At 39.1% G+C, this 21,023-nt stretch overlaps 1 protein-coding gene across 1 annotated transcript in view; it reads right to left on the reverse strand.

Annotated features, from left to right (window-relative positions):
- The window catches only part of SULT1B1 (sulfotransferase family 1B member 1), a 32,536-nt gene that overhangs the window by 2,151 nt on the left and 9,362 nt on the right, over nt 1–21,023 (reverse strand). Inside the window, exons 5-7 of the mRNA XM_003265693.2 lie at nt 4,693–4,819; nt 3,973–4,067; nt 1,409–1,589 (exon numbers count right to left, since the gene is read on the reverse strand). Coding sequence (XP_003265741.1) covers nt 1,409–1,589; nt 3,973–4,067; nt 4,693–4,819 — 403 coding nt within the window. The remainder of the gene's footprint in view (nt 1–1,408; nt 1,590–3,972; nt 4,068–4,692; nt 4,820–21,023) is intronic.

The raw sequence follows: 21,023 nt of genomic DNA on the forward strand, positions 1-21,023 counted from the left end.
TTCATATGATTTGAGATAAAATTTCTGGGAAATTATATTCAGGTATCTATCACAGTGATAATTTGCCATGTTTAATAAAGATTTATTTTCTAATTCTTCTACCAGGAAAAAGAATATATATGTACATGTACACAAATGACCTTTGAACAATACAGACTTGCGCTGGCCAGGTTCACTTACATGCAGTTTTTTTTTCAACTAAAAGCAATAAAAAATACAGCATTTGCATGATGAGAAACCCACCCACATGTTTGGAGTGCCAACTTTTCATATAGGCAGGTTCTAGCATATTCAGAGGCAGAGTTCCTGGAACCAATCCCCCACATATAACAAGGGATGACTGTCCATACACATACATTTACATCTGTGTATAAGCATAGAGATGAGATATATATACATCAGTCTTCTTTGCTCAAACTTATAACGCATACAATTTTTGATGAAAAACATACCTGCTTTGTTACTCTAGAAGTTATTTTTAATAGGTTAAATATATTGTTTTTAGAAAAGAAAGAGCATAATTTGGAAACACTAGGACTATTTGCTACCTTAATAAGTTAACAAACAACTTTTCAAAAAATTAATCATATTACTCAAAATCGGTGGTTTTGTTTCATATGTTAATATGCACAATACATTCCTAAGGTTATGCTTACTTCCTAGCATATAAATTGAAATTCTATCCCTCTCCCTCCAATTCAATCAAAGATATTGAAAACAGATCATGGCATTATTAGGTGGATAACTTCTCAAAGTTATTTAAGTTAATAATTTGTTAACACTTTTTGACATATATTATGTATAATAAACCACAATAAACAGACTGCTTAAATGGAAGTAACATATTTCAACAGTAAATGCCATATTCTTCTAAGTTAAATTTAGACTCTATGTTACTAATAGTTTAGACAGTATTTGCAGAGGGCTAAAACTTCTTATAAGGTCAAATAACAGTTTCTCCTTTCGGTGAATTATTTTTAATGCAATTACCATGGTTTTCTAAGTGATATGGGGACCTTAAAGACTATGGTACTGTACTAAGTGAAATTAGTATTTCACTGAGGAGCGGAAGGAAGGAAGCTTGTCTATGCCACCTTAGGCAAAGATTTAAGGGAGTTAGAATGACAAATTTGGAATTGCTCACATCAGAATTGCCAAAACCACTCTCATTTAGCACAGTAGTAAATAGAAGAATAAATATTTATGGTACATTCAAGGTATTCTAATAATAGCTTTAAATACATTGTTTCATTTAATAATTTTGAATCTCAGCAATTTTTGGTGGTAGGTATTTACTATAAAGCTTAAACAGGCTAAGAAACTTAGTAGAGATCACAGAACTAATCTTTAGCTCATGATAATTCATAAGAAAGTACAAAACGGAAATTAAACCCAGCAAAGTATTTACCTTTACGCATAAAAGGGGATTTGCTATGATCCATCACTGTAGTTGGTAGATGTGTATAATTTACCAAAGGATTGTCCTTCATCACTTCAAATGAGGTGTGATGGATGATCCTATCCAAGATTTCATCATTCAGGTTCTTCTCTAGAAATCTAATGATCTTCTTGATTTCCTCCTTTGGATTCTATCAGTGGGTAAAACCCAAGACAATAAACAAGTAACTCACACAATGTGAATATTTATAAAACATTTATAATCTGATTTTTTAAATGTTGACTCTGAATAGTATAGGAAATCCATATTTGTTTGGGTTTATTTTTCTCAATTTTTAAATAAACTAATCATAAAATATTAAAAATCAAGAATATCTGTTATATTTTCTGTGTCAGTCTTCTCTGACAGAAGAATAAGATCAGAACTTACGGTGTGTCAGTGGTTAGAATGAGTAAAAGAGCAGACATGATGATAGTAGAGAGAAGCCCAAAATAAAAGATAATAGTTTTGCTAGAAAAACAAAAAAAACGAAAAACACATAGATGGACAGGCAAATAGAAAACATTTTCTTTTTGGGGTCAAAAATATTTAGAGAATAATTTGGCTAATCCTAAAATATTAATGGTGATATTAGTCCAGGGGTCCCCAACCCACTGGCCGCAGATCAGTACCAATCAGTGGCCTGTTAGGAACTGGGCTACACAGGAAGATGTGAGTGGTAGAGGAGCAGGCACTACTGCCTGAGCTCCAACTCCTGTTAGATCAGTGGTGCCATTAGATTCTCATAGGAGCATGAACCTTATTGTGAATTGAGTATGTGAGGGATCTAAGTTGCACACTCCTTATGAGAATCTAACTAATGCCCGATGATCTGATGAAACAGTTTCATCTGGAAACCATCCATATGCAGCCCCCTTGCACCCTGTTCATGGAAACATTGCCTTCCACAAACCCGGTCCCTGGTGCCAAAAAGGCTGGGAACTTCTGTGTTAGTCTATAGACCAGTAGAAGTTAAAGCAGAGTCCTGGCTCTGACTGAATCTTCCCCTGATCTGTTATTCTTTTATTTCACTTATTAGGAATTAATGTAGATACTCATAAACATGTTGTAAATTACTGGACTTTTTTTCAAATTTTATTATTGATGTATATTCTATAATTTTCTTCCATTATTGTTGTTGCATTAAACTTCTCTATAATGTTATCTACAAATGATTGTATGGTAGAAGAGAAATATTGTCTGTTAATGCAATGTATGTTGCAAGTTTGAAGAAAATTATAAATATATGGATATGCTTACAAAGGTAACCGGTTAGACCATAAATCAAAATGAGTAAGTTTATTTGAATAAAGCATTTTAGCTAAATAAAGACAGAAATGGTCTCAAATATTATGTGGGAAACAGTGTAATTGTTGATTTGGAATTTGAATAACAGCCAGACAGAAAGAATGTATTTCTTAGTCTTATAGAGAAAAGGGACTATTGCCAGAAGCTAAAATTGTTCTTCTCATAAAGCTTTTAAGTGCTGCTCTGCTGTCCAAAACATGAAGAGAGATATTTGTTAGAGAGCTGGAATAATTTTCTCTCTTATGAAGAATTTGTAATTTATCTCTGGCTAAACAAGCTCTCAAGAGACATATCACTTTGTTACAGTAGTTTCATAAACCATGCAAGGTTTTGCAGCTGTGTGGTATGAGCAAATTAACATTAATACTCTCAAACCCTGTGTAAAGGGACAATGATAAGACATAGATTACAGATTCTTTATGGGATGTGGACAACTGTGATGGAGAATGAAAGCTTGGGCCGTGAATAAAATCTCAGAGGATTCTTTGTGCTAAGATACGAGAAACCCCTGGGAGTTTCTCAAAACTACCTAAAGCAAGTAATATTTCACATGGGGCCAAATTTCTGTGTTATGCAAAGTAAGATTAATGCCATTAAAGTTTTGGATTTTACCACTCACTCATTTATTTATTGAAGCAATCAATGATCCATACAAGTAACCTTGAGCCCCTGTTTATGTTGTATGCACTGTATTAAGTACTGGGATGTAGTTACAAAGAAGACAAACTTTGTAATTTTCATTGTAGATCTGAAAGTATTCTAACTTGTATGTTCAGGCTTTTATAAGTAAGGAACTAATTTCAACATGTTTTCCTGTTGTGTGTATGTCTGTGTGTATTTGGCCAATTTAAGTAGAAGAGTTCCATAATAGTGGCATGAAGATTTGTAGTTGTATTTAATTAATACTACTTCATACTAGATAGAAGATTACAAGTTTCTACACTAAGAGTGAGGTAGTAAGGAAGTAAAGGAGGGAATACTTTGAAAGATACAATAGATACACTATCTGAACCAATTGAAGGTGCAAAATATAGGAAACAAGGACAATAAGAATAACTTTTGTTGTTGAGAGGGAACAAAATAGTAGAAATATTACGTGTTGGAGAGAAAGAAAATAAGTTTAGTTTTGAGCATGTTAAATTTAATACAAGCATGGGCTGGAAAATCGAGGTAGAAGTGAAAATGGCAGTGGGGAAATTATCCAGAATCCATATCTACCATTTTACCTCTTTCATATCTTCATAGTACAAAAAAAGTATTGGGTGTTCTTCCTTTTTCTTCCACCAGTTTTTAACATGAGTAAACCAGGAACCATAGGCCACTAAAACCAGATAAAAGTCTATTTTCATAAACATTCATCAAATTAAATATTTCTGTCTGAATAATCAAATTGTGAAAACATTTTGTGGAATTCAGTAACCAAAGGAACTGAGAATATGAGGACAATTTTAAAAAGTAAAATTAGCTACTTATGGATATATAAACATCAGTTATTTTTTAATGTCAAGTACAAAGAAAGCATTTCAGACAAAAATACACTCACCTCCAAAAAGTTATAGTCTCATAAAGAAGAAAACTATTATCTTACAAAGTACTCATATCAACTATTTACCTAAGTGCTATAAATATGACATATGCATTAACAGATCTAACTAATTGCTTAAGCAAGTTAAACAATGTCCATTGTGAGGAGAGACTGAGAATGGATTTCTAGCAACCAAGAACAGATTATAGAATACTTTTGTATGCCAATGATTAATACCAGTTTTATAAATTGAAGGTCATAGTAAAAATATTAGATGCATTAGATTTAGTTTTTTAGATAATATTTGAACATACTTTTCACTGAGTTGGAAAAATAAGTATTTTGAAAGTCATAAAAGTTATTGTTAATAGTATTATTAAAATAAAAAATACTTATCAATTTTAAGATAAAGTCCACATACCTTTTCCAGTTAAGAATTTCTCCAGATATTCTTCCCAGGTACCAGGAAAAGGTTGTAAATTATTCATTATGTCGAAATGGTAATATGAGACTGAAACATCCTTGGCATTACGAGCCAGATAAATCATCTGCAGTGGGGGGCGGGGGTAGGAGAAAAAAATAAGATAAAAGACATTTTGTTTAGGAAAAAATTAACCTATATGCATGTAAAATAGCAGAGTACTTTTTCAAATAGAAATTGTGGGCCAGGGAGGCCCTTCTATTAACAGCTAAAATATAGAATCAATTCAAGTGGTTTTCAATACAGCAATGCATTTTTGAGATTAGAACCACTGAGCTGTAGAGGTTTTGAAACAAAGATTTCAGTTTCTGGCCACTTGACACTGTGAAGCACAAATAGACCACTGTGGCTTCTGGAAGATCTGCAAGGTCCTAGAACACACATTGTCAAGAAAATGACACCGTGACTAAAGAGAATACCAGCAAATTGAAAATAACAAAACTGTGGGAAAAAAATAAAAGTTTTCACTTTTCACTTCTACCAGTGAAATACCTAGAAAAATATTAGGTGCTGATAAAAATATATAGAAAGGAAAAGAAGGTAAAGATATTAAAAGGCATTAAAATAAGTTTGGGGGCATCCAGTTCAGAAACTAGAAGGTATAGAAATAGACTCACTATTTTCTACTTCGCTACTCTTTTTTTTCTTTCTCTTTTCTTTTCTTTTTTTTTTTTTTTTTTTTGAGACGGAGCGTTGCTCTGTCGCCCAGGCCAGAGTGCAGTGGTGAGATCTCGGCTCACTGCAAGCTCTGCCTCCCAGGTTCAGGCCATCCTCCTGCCTCAGCCTCTGGAGTAGCTGTGACTACAGGCGCCCGCCACCACGCCTGGCTAATTTTTTGTATTTTTAGTAGAGACGGGGTTTCACCATGTTACCAGGATGGTCTTGATCTCCTGAGCTCATGATCTGCCCTCCTTGGCCTCACAAAGTGCTGGGATTACAGGCATGAGCCACCGTGCCCGGCCTTCTCTATTCTTAATGTCACTAAAGCCCTGGAAATTACTCGAGATACAATGACACAAGAACTCTAAAAGCATACTGGATAAAGAGCTGAGTAATACCAATGTGGTGAGTTCCTCCTAGGTGTCCTTTTTATCTCCTATATACTCTTGGATTGGGCAGCAAAAAAGACTATGACCTGGAACCATTTACAGGCATACACGAAACAAAAAAATATCTAGAAAAACCTGCTCTCCCTGGTCAAAGGATTAGGAAAGAGGAAGCCCAACAGAGACATAGCAGAGAATTCCAAACTCTGCTCCACACCCGGGGTCTCTGTAGGTGAACTAACTCACTGCCAGTAGTGGCAATGAAGTACTGGGCCATTCAAACTACTGCGATATAAATGGGGCTTCATGGGCAGTCCCACCCATTCACATTGATGACATCAGAGAAGCCCCATTTCTCCCAGGCCCCAAGGCTTCTCTCCGATTTTCAAAAAGTCAGCCAACAAGAGCAGGAAGTCCAGGAAAGTACCTTATACCCCTTTTATGTGTCATCAGCAGAGATGGTACAGTATGTCCAGCAGCCCCAGAAATCAAATAAGCAAGAAAAACAAAACTGAGATGAATGAAATGTTAAATTATCTGACAAAGATTTAAAGTAGCTATCATAAAACAGCATCAACATTCCATTAAAAGTTGTCTTGGAGGGTGGACCAATCATCCCCCACACCTCAAAAGGAATATCAAATTTGCCAACTACCTATACAGAGAAAGTACCTTCAAAAGAACCAAAAATCAGGTGAGCACTCGCAGTACCTAGTTTTAACTTCATATCACTAAAACAGCCACTGAAGATGACAGGAAAGACAGTCTTAGAATTGCCATTGCCATGCCTCCCCCAACCCTTAGTAGCAGCTGTGTGGCATGGTGAGAATCTGTGCGCTTGGGAGAAGGAGAGCACAGCAATTATGAGACATTGCATTGAACTCAGTGCTGCCCTGTCACAGTGGAAAGCAAAACCAGACCAATCTCAGCTGACAGCCTTCCATGAAGGAAGCATATAAACCAATCCTATCTAGAGGGGAATCACACATCCCAGTGGTAGAAATATGAGTTCCAGCAAGTCTCACCACCATAGGCTAAAGTGCTCTGCACCTGTAAATAAACTTGAAAGACGGTCTAGACCACATGCTTGTAGGCATGTTCCAGTGCTGAGATGGCCTCAGAGCCAGTGGACTTGGAGGTTACAAGGCATACTGAGACATACAAGACTAAGGGACTGTTTGTGCCACCCTTCCCCAAACTCCAGGCTGCACAGTTGGTGGATTCAAAAAAGATCCCTTCTTTCCACTTCAGCAGTGGGAAGAGGGAAGAGCAAAGAGGACTTTGTCTTACATCTTGGATACCAGCTCAGCAACAGTAGGATAAGGTACCTGTCTGAGTTATGAGGCTCCTATTCACACAAATATATATACATATGGTGTACCCAGAAAAATTAAAAATTGAAAAAAAATTTAAAACAAATGAAAAAATAAAAAAGAAATTTGAGCTATATTTGTAAAGTTAAATATATGGAAATTACAGCTCTGCAATGTATAATAACTGAAATAAATAAATAAATCACTAGATGGACCAAATAGTATAATGGCAATGTTAGAGGACAGAATCAGTGAACATAAAGGTATATCAATAGAATTTACTCAATGTTAACAACAGAGAGAAAATAGAATAAAGACAATAAAGAGAAACTTAGGAACCTGTGGGACAATAACAAAAGGCCTAACATTTGTATATTTAGAGTTACACAATGATAGGTGGAAGAGTAAAGAAGTGAAACAGTATTTGGAGAATTGGTGACCAAAAACTTCCCTTAAGTGTTGAAATAAATAAATCAATATATCTAAGAAGTTGTGTGAACTCCAAAAAGGAAAAAAAAAACTTTGTCAAGAAACATCATAAAAATACTTCTAAAAATTAAAGATGAGTAAAACTCTTAGAAAAAAAGCCAGATAGACAGCATATTGCATAATAAAGATCACCAATTCAAATGACAAGTCTCTCATCTAAAACCATAAAGGCCAAAGAGAAATAGCACAATAGTTTTTCAAGTGCAGAAAGTAATATATTGTCAATTCCAAATCCTGTATCCAGTAAAACTGTTCTCAGTCAAGAAGGGGAAAAAGACATTCTCAGAAAAAGGAAAACTAAGAGAATCCATTGCTAACAGACTATCTTATGGAATAGCTAAGGGAAGTTCTCCAAACAGAAAGAAAATGACAGTAGAAAGATGAAAACTTTAGAAAGGGAAAAGAAAAAGAGAATGGGTAAAAATAGAAGTAAACATAATAGCTAATCACTCACCCAGTGAATTTCTTAAGTCATATTTTACAGTTGGGGCAAAAGTTACATTGTCTGATGCAGTTTTCAGTTTATGTACAGGATCACTTGGGACCATTATGTTGAAAATACAGAGAGAGTAAAGGGGCCTAAATGGAAGTAAGATATCTACACTTAAAGTGAGAAAACGTTGACACCATTAGGCTGTGATGAGTTATGTATATTTATGGCAATACCTAAAACAGTCACTAAGAAAACTATACAAAAATATATTTAAAAATATTATAAATAAATAAAAATGAACTCCAAAATGTTTAGGTACAACAAAGGAAAGGAAGACAAAGAAAAGAAATGAGATACAGAAAGAACAAACCAATAATGCAGTAGATACAAATCCTAAAATGCCAATAATGTCTTCATTTATTTATTTATTATTTTTAACCTTTAGGTCCAGTGGGTACATGTGCAGATTTGTTGCATATTTGTGTGTCACTGGGGTTTTGTGTACAAATGATTTTGTCACCCAGGTAGTGAGCATATTACCTGATAGGCAGTTTTTTGACTTGTACCCTCCTACCACCCTTCACCCTCAATTATGCCCTGGTGTCTGTTGCTCCCATCTTTGTGTCCAAATATACTCAAGGTTTACCTTCCATGTGTAAGTAAGAATATACGTTATTTGATTTTCTGCTCCTAAATTAATTTGCTTAGAATAATGGCCTCCAGCTGCATCCATGTTGCTGCAGAAAACATGATTTCCTTTTCTTTATGGCTGTGTAGTATTCCATGGTGTATACACACCACATTTTCTTTATGTGCATCACCGTTAATGGGGATTGTATTAATAAGTTCTCACTCTGCTGTAAAGAGCTGTGTGGGACTAGATAATTTATAAAGGAAAGAGGTTTAATTGACTCACAGTTCTACACTGCTGGAGAGGCCTCAGGAAACTTACAATCATGGCAGAAGCAAAAGAGAGGCAGGCACCTTCTTCACAGGGTGACAGGGTGGAGTGAGTCCAAGCAGGGGAAACACCAGACACTTATAAAACCATCAGGTCTTCTGAGAACTCACTCACTATCATGAGAACATCATGGGGGAAACTGCCCTCATGATCCAATTACCTCCACCTGTTCCCTCCCATGACACATGGGGATTATTACAATTCAAGATGAGATTTGGGTGTGAACACAGAGCCAAACCATATCATCCTGCCCTAGTCCCTCCCATATCTCATGTCCTCACATTTCAAAACACAATTATGCACTTCCAACAGTCCCCCAAAGTCTTAACTTAATCCAGCATTAACCCAAAAGTCCAAGTCCAAAGTCTCATCTGAAATAAGGCAAGTCCCTTCTGCCTATGAGCATGTTAAATGGAGTCATTTATTACTTACTAGATAGAATGGGGGTACAGGCATTGGGTCTACACACCCATTCCAAATGGGAAAAAACTGTCAAAACAAAAGGGGCTAGAGGCTCCATTCAAGACAAAATCCAATGGGGTAGTCATTAAATCTTAAAGTTCCAAAATGATCTCCTTTGACTCCATGTCTCACATCCAGATTATGCTGATGTAAGAGGTAGGCTCCCAAGACGTTGGTCAGCTCCACCCCTGTGGCTTTGCAAGGTACAGCCCCTCTCCTGGCTGCTTTCACAGCTGGGGTTGAGTGTGTACAGCTTTTCTATCAGGGAACCTGCCCCGATAGTCATGTAGGTGCTTTTCTATTTTCCTTAAGCATCGGCTGCCTTGAGAAATAAAGGGACAGAGTACAAAAGAGAGAAATTTTAAAGCTGGGCATCTGGGGGAGACATCACATGTCGGTAGGTTCCGTGATGCCCCACAAGCCGCAAAAACCAGCATGTTTTTATTAAGGATTTTCAAAAGGGGAGGGAGTGTGCAAATAGGTGTGGGTCACAGACATCAAGGTAATACATTAGGTAATAGAATATCACAAGGCAAGTGGAGGCAGGGCGAGATCACAGGACCACAGGACCGGGGCAAAATTAAAATTGCTAATGAAGTTTTGGGCGCCATTGTCATTGATAACATCTTATCAGGAGACAGAGTTTTGAGAGCAACTGGTCTGACCAAAAATTTATTAGGCAAGAATTTTCTGTTCCTAATAAGCCTGGGAGCACTATGGGAGACTGGGGTCTATTTCACCCCTGCAGTCTACAGACCATAAAAGATGGCCACACCTACGGGGGCCATTTATAGACCTATACCCCCAGGTGTGTATTCTCTTTCCCAGGGATGTTCCTTGCTGATAAAACGAATTCAGCCATATTTCTCCCATTTGCTTTTGAAAGAAGAGAAATATGGCTCTGTTCTGCCCGGCTCACCAGAGGTCAGAGTTTAAGGTTATCTCTCTTATTCCCTGAACAATTGCTGTTATCCTGTTCTTCTTTCAAGGTGCACAGATTTCATACTGGTTCAAACACACATGCTCTACAATTTGTGCAGTTAATGCAATTATCACACGGTCCTAAGGTGACATACATCTTCCTCAGCTGACAGGATTAAGAGATTAAAATAAAGACAGGCATAGGAAATCACAAGAGTATTGATTGGGGAAGTGATAAGTGTCCATGAAATCTTCACAATTTATGTTTAGAGATTGCAGTAAAGACAGGCATAAGAAATTATAAAAGTATTAATTTGGGGAACTAATACATGTCCATGAAATCTTCACAATCCATGTTCTTCTGCCATGGCTTCAACTGGTCCCTCTGTTTGGGGTCCCTGACTTCCTGCAACACTTTTCCAAGTGCACAATGCAACTCTCAGTAGATCCACTATTCTGGGGTCTGGAGGATGGTGGCCGTCTTCTCACAGCTCCACTAGGTGATGCCCCAGTAGGGACTCTGTGTGGGGGTTCCAATCCCACATTTCCCTTCTGCACTGCCCTACCAGAGGTTCTCCATGAGAGCTCTATCCATGAAGCATACCTCTGTCTGGACTTCCAGGTGTTTCCACTATGCTTTGAAATCTAGGCAGAGGTTCCAAAACCTCAATTCTTGACTTCAGTGCACCCGCAAGCTCAACACCATGTGGAAGTCACCAAAGCTTGGGGCTTGCACCCTCAGAATCCATGGCCCAGGCTGTACATTGGCCCCTTTTAGCCACAGTTGGAAGGTCTGGGACACAGGTCACCAAGTCCCTAGGCTGCACATAGCAGGAGGGCCCTGGGTCTGGCTTATGAAACCATTTTTTCTTCCTAGGCCTCTGGGCCTGTGATGGGCAGGGCTACTGCAAAGGTCTCTGACATGCCTTGGAGACCTTTACCACATTGTCTAGGTGATTAGCATTTGGCTTCTTGTTACTTATGCAAATTTCTGCAGTCAACTGGCTGGAATTTCTCCCCAGAAAATAGGTTTTTCTTTTCTACTGCATCATCAGGCTGCAAATTTTCAAACTTTTATGTTCTGCTTTCTGTTGAATGCTTTGCCACTTAGAAATTTCAAAGTTCCACTGATCTCTAGGGAAGAGGCAAAACGCTGCCAGTCTCTTTGATAAAGCATAGCAAGAGTGACCTTTATTCCAGTTCCCAACAAGTTCCTCTTCTCCAACTGAGACCACCTCAGCCTAGACTTCATTGTACATATCACTATCAGCGTTTTGGTCAAAACCATTCAATAATTTTCTAGGAAGTTCCAAACTTTTCCACATCTTCCAGAGTTTTGAGCCCTCTACATCTCTAGGAAGTTCCAAACTTTCCCACATTTTCCTGTCATCTTCTGAGTCCTTCAAACTGTTCCAACCTCAGCCCATTACCCAGTTGCAAAGTCACTTCCAGATTTTCTGGTATGTTTAATAGTAGCGCCCCACTACCTCAGTACCAATTTAGTGTATTAGTTTGTTCTCACACTGCTATAAAGAACTGCCTGAGAATGGATAATTTATAAAGCAAAGAAGTTTAGTTGACTTACAGTTTCCCATTGCTTGTGAGGCCCCAGGAAACTTACAATCATGGTGGAAGGCAAAGGAGAAGCAGGTGTCTTCTTTATAGGGTGGCAGGACAGAGGGGGTTTTAGCAAGGGAAATTCGAGGCACTTATGAAACTGTCAGGTCTTGCGAGAACTCACTCACTATCATGATAACAGCACAGGGAAACCAACCCAATGATTCAATTACCTCCACCTAGTCCTGTCCTTGACACATGAAGATTATTACAATTCAAGGTGAGATTTGGGTTGAGACACAGAACAAAACCATATTAGGCATCTAGGTTGATTCCTTTGCTATTGTGAATAGTGCTATGATGAACATACAAGTACATGTGTCTTCTTGGTAGAACAATTTATATTCCTTCAGGTAACTAGTCAGTAATGGGATTGCTGGGATTCATGGTAATTCTGTTTTAATTGTCTTATTTTGAAAAGTGCTGTTCATGTCTTTTGCCAGTTTTTAATTGGGTTGTTTTCTGCTCATTGATTTAAGTTCCTTATAATTCTGTATATTAGATTTTTGTCAGATGTGTGGTTTGTAAATATTTTCTCCCATTTTCTATGCAGGAACTATTTAATTTAATTAGATCGTACTTCAACATTTTGGTTTTTGTTGCAATTGCCTTTAGAGACTTAATCATGAAACCTTTCTCAAAGCCTATATCCAGAATGATATTTTCTAAATTTTCTTCTGGTTTTTTATAGCTTTTGGTAATACATTCAAGTCTTTAATCAATCTTCAGTTTATTTTTTGTATATGGTAATAAGGGCTCCAGTTTCAATTTTCTTCGTACCACTAGTCATTTATCACAGCATCATTGATTGAATAGAGTTATTTCTTCATTGCTTATTATTGTCAACTTTGTTGAAGATCAGCAGGTTGTAGGTAGGTGTGCAACTTTATTTCTAGGATCTCTAACCTGTTCCATTGGTATATGTGTCTGTTTTTGTACCAGTACCATGCTGTTTTGGTTACTGCAGCCTTGTGGTATAAAGTTGGATATTGTGATGCTGCTGGCTTTGTTCTTTTTGCTTATGGTTTCCTTAGCTATTTGCGTTCTTTTTTTGTTCCAAATGAATTTTAAAATGGCTTTTTTTCTAGTTATGTGAAGAATGTAATTAGTAATTTGATAGGAATAACATTGAATCTGTAAATTCCTTTGGGAAGTATGGTCATCTTAACAATATTGATTCTTCCTATACATGGGCATGAATTTTTCTTCCATTAATTTTTGTCATCTCTGGTTTGTTTTAGCCATGTTTTGTAATTCTAATTGTAGAGATCTTTTACCTCTTTGATTAGCTATATTCCTAGTATGTTTTTTGTGACTATTGTGAATGAGATTATGTTTTGATTTGGCTCTCAGCTTGGACATTATTGGTGTATAGAAATGCTACTGATTTTTATACACTGATTTTGTATCCTGAAAGTTTGCTGAAATTGTTTAATCATTTTAGCAGCTTTTGGGAAGAAACTGTGGAGTTTTCTAGCTAAAGAATCATAGTGACTATGAAGAGAAATAATGTGACTTCCTCTTTTCCTATTTGAATGCCTTTTATTTCTCTTTTTTTGTCTGATTGCTTCAGTTAAATCTTCCTGAACTATCTTGAGAAAGAGTGGTGAAAGTGGGCATCCTTGTTTTGTTCCAGTTCTCATGGGGAATGCTTTTAGCTTTTTCCTGTTCAGCATGTTGGTTTGTCATGGACTGCTCTTATTATTTTGAGGTATGGTCCTTCAATACCTAGTTTACTGAAGGTTTTAATATGAAAGGATGTTAAATTTTATCAAAAGCCTTTTTTTAAATTTATTGAAAAGATTTTATGGTTTTTGTTTTTAGTACTTTCTGTGTGAATCACACCTATTAATTTGCATGTATTGAGCCAACTTTGCATTCTAGGAATAAAGCATATTTGATTATGATGGATTAGATTTTTGATGTGCTCCTGGATTCAGTTTGCTAGTATTTTGTTGAGGATTTTAGCATCTATGTCGATGAGGAATATTGGCCTGAAGTTTTCTTTTTTGTTGTGTCTCTTCCAGGTTTTGGTATGAGAATGATGATGTCCTCATAGAATGAGTTGTGAGGAGTCCTTCTTCCTTGACTTTTTAAAATAATTTTAGTAGGATTGGTATTAGCTCTTTTTTGTACATCTGATAGAATTCAGCTGTGAATCTATCTGGCCCAGGGGGTTGATAGATTAGTAGGTTTGTTATTACTATTTCATTTTCAGGACTGGCAACTGGTCTGTTCATGATTTAAATTTATGGGGGTTTCAATCCTAGTGTTATGAGATCCTTGGGGTTTTGCTTCACCAGCCAGAAACCTCTGTGGCCAGTGGCGCCTCTGTCCAGGTTTGCTCTGGCCCTCTGGGCTCGTTCCGATCACTCAGCCTTGCAGGCTGCACTTGGCTCATGCTCCCAGCCTGGATCTCATGCATGCCAAGGGCGAGCCAGGTGTGGAGCAGCAATGGGTGTGTGAGCAAGCCTGTAGTCTGGCCATTGTGCAGAGCCCTGCCTGCCAGCTGCTGTGGGGGGGCAGCTCCAGGCATCAGCATGGCCCCAGCCTCAGGGCCCCAGCCCTCTGCAAGGCTGCACCTGGACCAGGCACACCATAAACAACCTCCACAGCTGATACCGGGGAAAGCAGTGGCACCCAGAAGCTTGGAGACACCAGGAGCCACAGAGCCCTAAAGAGGGTGTCACAGCCCTGGCTCAGGGAGCTCCTAAGTCTGGGCTCCTTGAAGGACCACAGCTCTTCTCTCTTTCTCTCTTTGGTCTTTCTTGTCGCACACAAAGTGGTGAGCAAGGTGTGTGTCTCAGGCCTGTTTGTGTTACTGCTCTTTCAGCCCTGCCATTCGGCGGTCTCAAGTTCCTGTCCTGCATCCAGGAAGACTGAGGTGTACAAACAAATGGAGGGTGAGCAAGATTAAGGGGAGCTTTATTGAGCACGGTAGTCAGGGTTTCCGGATGAGTGTTCAGTCCTCAGCAAAGAGGGTACCCTGGGGTGAGTAGCTTCTCTCTGTAGCTGGTCCTCCCGTCATCTCCTCTGGTTGCAGTCTAGGACATTTTATGGGCCTCAGAGGGGAAGAAGTGCAGTCCCACTGGTACATGGGCAGCCATGGGTGGGCCCAGAAAAAGCACCACAAGTTCCCATTACGGTCCACAGGACCAGCAGCCCAGCTCCCAGGCTTCAGGCCCTCCCCAGCTTGAAAGTGGGGCTTCACCTGGGACCCACCCCCTTCTGCCTAGGAGCCTGTCTACCACCTGCCACACTTCATAGCACCAAGGCTGTTACTGCCAAGGGTTGCCAGCAGGCCAGCTTCGACCTGCCCTCAGCAGCCCCTCGGCTTTCCTCCTGTGTCCTGTGTACCCAAAGTCCAGAGGGCACCGAGATGGCAGGGGGCTGGTGTGTCAGAGCTGTCCCAAGTGTGCACACATCCAGCTGGGCTATGACAGCACCCGGGCTTGGTGTCAACCATGCTCCAAGATTGGAGTGTGTTCCACGAGCAGGCAGTGGCCAGATAGTGGGAGCAGACACCTCTGAGCCTGTGGGAACAAAGTGGGGGCCTTCCTTGGCCTCCTAGATTGCAGAAATGCCTGGGTCAACAGCTGCGCATGGGTGGCTGCAGATGCTCCCAGGAAGGCAGTGCTCCTGCCTGCTCCTGGTCCCCAAAAGCACAGGGAGCCCTGGGTCCACAGCCATTACTCGGGCTGCTGCAGCTGTGCCCAGGAGGGTGGGGCTCCTGCCTGCTCCCTGCTCCCGCTGGCTTCGTGAGCAGGCCACCACCCTTGGCCCAGCTCTGCCTTGGAACCCCTCTATGCCCTTCCCTCCATGTCTAACCACGCTGCTCCCCCATCGGCGGGTGACTCGGCGCGGCCTCATAGTGGTAGTAGGGTGATACCAGGGCAGCAGGCTCTCGGGGGAGTCCCACGGGTGGACTGTAGGGACTGACTGCCTCCTCTCTGTGTTTCCCCACAGCTGAGGCGCAGCGGCCCTGGCCAACTTCGTACAAACGAACCCGACACAGCGGAGGCTCTGGGCCTGGAAGTGGGTCCTGCCCGGCCATGCAAAGGTAAGGGTGGTGCAGTAGGCTGCTGTGGGGTCATGGGGCACTGGGGTCCCACTGCCGCCTTTGCTGTTCCTGCAGCCGCTCCTGCCACCACCACCCATGTCTCCCCACTGCAGCCGATGTGATGGAGCAGCCACTCTAGACTCCCCGCCGCTGCCATCATTAGGAGGTTGTATGTTTCCAAAACTGTATCCCTTTCCTTCTAGGTGTTCTAGACAGCATGCATAAAGGTGTTCCTAGCAGTCTCTGCAGGTTCCTTGTATTTTTGTGGTGTTGGTGGTTATTCTTCCTTGTGTTTATTTGGATTTTCTCTCCTTTTTTCTTTGTGAATCTAGCTAGTGGTATATCTTATTTATTCTTTCAAAAAACAAACTTTTCTTTTTGTTGATTTTTTTGTCTGGATTTTCACATCTCAATTTCATTCAGTTCTGCTCTGATTTTGGTTATTTCTTTTCTTCTGCTACTTTTGGTATTGGTTTGCTCTTATTTTCCTGGTTCCTCTAGGTGCAATGTTAGGTTGTTAATGTGAGACCTTTCTAACTTCTTGGTGTAGGTATTTAGCACTGTAAACTTTCTTAGTACTGCTTTAGCTGTGTCTCAAAGATTCTGATATGTTGTGTCTTTGTATCTCTGTTTTCGTTTGTTTCAAAGACTTTTTAAAAACTTTCTGCCTTAATTTCATTATTTACACTGTTTCAGGGGCAGGTCATTTAACTTCTGTGTAATTGTAGGGTTTCGATAGGGCTTTTGGGCATTAATTTATATTTCTGTTATGCTGTGGCCCGAAAGTATGGTTGGTATGATTTTGGTTTTCTTGTATTTATTGAGAATTGCTTTATGGCTGAGTAATGCATGTGGCCAATCATACAATATGTGCCGTCTGCAGATGAGAAGAATGTATATTCTGTTGTTGGGTAGATGTCTGTTAGGTACATTTAGTCAAGTGTCGAGTTTAAGTCCTGAGTGTCTTCCCTTGATGATCTGACACTGTCAGTGTGGTGTTGAAGTCTTTCACTAATATTATGTGGTTATGTAAGTATCTTTGTAGGTCTATAAGAACTTGTTTTATGAATTTAGATGCTCTAAAGTTGGGTGCATATGTATTTAGAATAGTTACTTCTTGTTGAATTGAACCTTTTATCATTGTATAATATTATTCTTTGTCCTTTTGATTGTTGGTTTAAAGTCTCTTTTGTCTGAAAAAAATAGCAACTCCTGCTTTGTTGTTGTTGTTGCTATTTGCTTGATATATATTTCTCCATCCCTTTACTTTGAGACTATGGGTGTTGTTGCACGTGAGATGAGTCTCTTGAAGTTTGAAGGCAGCAGAGTTGGGTCTTGCTTCTTTATCCAACTTACCAGTCTGTGCCTTTTAAGTTGCTCATTTAGCCGATTTGTATTCCAGATCAAAATTCATATGTGAAGATTTGATCCTGTAATTGTGCTGTTAGATGGTTATTATGTGGACTTGATTATGTAATTGATTTGCAGTGTTAATGTTCCGTGTATTTAGGTATGTTTTTGTGGTAGCTGGTATGTCTTTTGTTTCCATGTTTAGCACTCCCTTAAGGACCTCTAGGAAGGCAAGTCTGATGAGAATGAATTCCTTTAGTATTTCCTTTTCTGGAAGGGATTTTATTTGTTCATCACTTATGAAGCAATTTGACTGGATATGACATTCTTGGTTGGAATTTCCTTTCTTTAGGAGTACAGAATATGGGCCCTCAATCTCTTCTGACTTGTAAGATTTCTGCTGAATAGTCCACTGCTAGCCTGGTGAGGTTTCCTTTGTACATGGCCTGCCCTTTTCGCTAGCTGTCTTTAAGATTTCTTATTTCACATTGACCTTGGCGATCCTCTTTCACTCTATATTTTGGGAATTGCTGTCTTATGTAATATCTTTTTGGGGTTCTCTGAATTTTCTGAATTTGCATGTTGACTTCTCCATCAAGGTTGAGAAAATTTTTATTGACAATATCCTCAGATATGTTTTCCAAGTTAATTGCCTCTCTCTATCTCTTTTAGAAATTCCAGTGAGTCACAAGTTTGGTGTCTATATAATCCCATATTTCTTGGAGGTTTTGTTCATTTTTTATATCCTTTTTAAAATTTTTGTCTGCCTGTGTTGATTCAAAGGAACAGTCTTCCATCTCTGATATTCTTTTCTCAGCTTGGTCTATTCTATTATTAATGTTTCCCATTATATTATGAAATTCCTTTAGTGCATTTTTTATTTCCAGAAGTGTAGTTTTGTTCTTTCTCAATGTGTCTATGTTTTCTTTCTGCTCGTTATCAGTTTTACTGTTTTCCTTGGATTGGGTTTCAACCTTTTTCTATATTTCATTGAGTTTCCTTGACATCTAGGTTCTGAATTATATGTCTGTCATTTCAACAATTTCAATCTGGTTAAGAACCATTGCTGGAAAGCTAGTTAGGTCATTTGCAGGCAAAAAGACACTGTGGCTTTTAGAGTTGCCAGAATTCTTGAACTGTTTCTTTCTCATCTGTGACAGCTAATGTTTCTTTAATCTTTGAAATTCCTTTTCTTTGGATGGTGCTTCTTGCTTTTATATTCTTTGTTGCCCTTGAGGTTTTGACTATAGTGTAAATTTGGGTTTATTAGATTGTTTTCCTTTTTGGATGCTTTTAGGGGACCAAGGCTTAATTCAGCACTCCAGGGCTATGTGCTCTGTCTCTAGGGGGATAGAACGAGAACCTTTGTTTTGTTCTCTCCCTCCTTGAGGTCAAGCACCTGCTCTACCAGAGGTACTGATGTGTTCCCAGTCTACTGGCAACAACATTCCAATCAGGGATGCTGGCAAAAGTGCTTCAGTGGGGCATTGGAGATGACATGAGAGAGTGTAATTCAACAGGGAAGCAGGGAGCCAGAGGCACTTATGTAGTGATGGAGCAGTCACGGGCAAACACTTGATCACAGGGTAGCAGGGGTAGGCTGCAGGTTACTGTACACTGGTGGGAGAAGACTGAAAGTGAATCTGCACCAGTAGGGATCCATATGCAAAAGCAAAAAACTGGGTGAAAAACTGGAAGTTAAGGGCTGCTGGCTGCAGAACTATGACAGTGGCTGCTGGCAAGTGCTTCAGCAGAGCAGCTGAGGCTGTGCCCTAAGCAAGTGTGGCTATGCAGGGGCCCTAGTAGAAGCCAGCACAGAGAGGAGTGGTCAGATCAGACTGGCCCTGGCCCATGTGCAAGGCAGGCCTGCTTTCTGCAGACCTGGGAGCTAACAAAAGCTAAAGCCACCTAAAGAAATATGGAGAGCCTTGGGGGATGGGCATCTATGGCCATGTCCCACTGCAGCTATTCCTGCACCAAACCCTCTGGACTCCACACAGAGTAGAGTACTGTCTCTGCCAATTCTCTGGGAAGTTCTCCCTGCCAACTAAAATGTCTCTGGGCGTCCTGGAGTCTCCTGCAGCTAGGATCCTGGAGGTCCATGGTAAGAGTGGGCTGTTCCATGTCTGTTTCACTCACTCCTTCTCTAGGAGCTGTGCAAGGCGAGGAATGAGTCATGGTGCTCAGCAAACCTATGCAGGATTCCTAGCTTCCTCCCCTTTTAGCTGCAGGTTCTGCATTCTCCCTCTATTCATTCTTAATGCCTTTTATCCAAAGATCTTTTTGGAGTATGCCAGTCTGCTTGATATTCTGGTCTTTTTCAGTGGGAGAAGCTCTTCCAGAATTCATCTAGTCAACCATCTTGGCTCTATCCCATAACTACTTTAAATGTGTATAATATACATACATGAATCTAAAGACAAAAATTGGCAGAGTGTACAAAAACAGAACTTAGCTGTATGCTGTTCAAAAGACACACTTCAAACAAAATGACAGTGATACGTTGAGAGTAAAAGGGTAGCAAAAAAAATATGTAATGCAAACATTAATCAGTAAAAACTAGGAGTCACTATATCAATACAAGACAAGATAGAGTTCAGTGGAAAAACAATTTCAAGGGACATTACATAATGATAAAAGGACTAATCTGTTAAGAAGATAAAGCAATTCTGAATTCCAAACAGCAAACAGCAGAACTTCCAAATACATGAAATGAAAACCAGTAAAGCTGAAGTAAGAATAGACAAATCAGTAGTTATAGTTGAGCATGTTTACAATCCACTCTCAGGCAATTGATAGAACTGCTAGACAAAGAACAAGGAAGGATATAAAAGAACTGAACAACATTATTGGTCAAGAGGATGTAATAAAAATATAGAGAATACATCCACCTACAAAGAAGAATACACAACCTGCTCAAGAGCTCAGAAAACATTTAACAAGATAGAACAAGATGAATCATAAGAAATTTAAAAGAATTGCAATTATGTAGAGTATGATCTTTGACTAAAATGGAATAAAATTAGAAATCAATAACAGAATGAAAACATGAAAATCCTCGAACACTTAGAAATTAAATCATACACTTCAAAATCTTGCAGTAAATGAGGAAATTTCAGATAAAATAAAAATGTGCATAGCATTGAGTGCAATTGAAAGCATAACAATTTTGCATTTGAGTGCAATTGAAAGCATGACATATCAAAATGTGTGGGATGCAACTAAAGCTTTACTGAGGAAAAATATTTACAACACTAAATGCTTATTTTAGAATATAGGAAAGAAACAAATCAATAATCTCAGTTCCTACTTAAAGAGATTAGAAAAAGGAGAGTAGAATAAACCCAAAGCAAGTAGATGGAGAGAAACAATAGAGAAAAAAAGCAGAAATCTATGATACTAAAAGCAGATAAACAACAGAAATAATTGACAAAACAAAAAACTAGCTTTAACAATATCAATAAAATTAATATACTTGAGAGTGACAAAGAAAAGAAGGAGAAGGCACAAATAACTGAGATCAGGAACAAAACAGGGTATCAGAACAAATCCAGCAGCCATTAAAATAATAATGAGTATAATATGAACAACTTTTCATTCGTAAAGTCAACAACTTAGA

This window comes from Nomascus leucogenys, chromosome 9 (genome assembly GCF_006542625.1).
Source record: "Nomascus leucogenys isolate Asia chromosome 9, Asia_NLE_v1, whole genome shotgun sequence".
Classification (NCBI taxonomy): Eukaryota; Metazoa; Chordata; class Mammalia; order Primates; family Hylobatidae; genus Nomascus; species Nomascus leucogenys.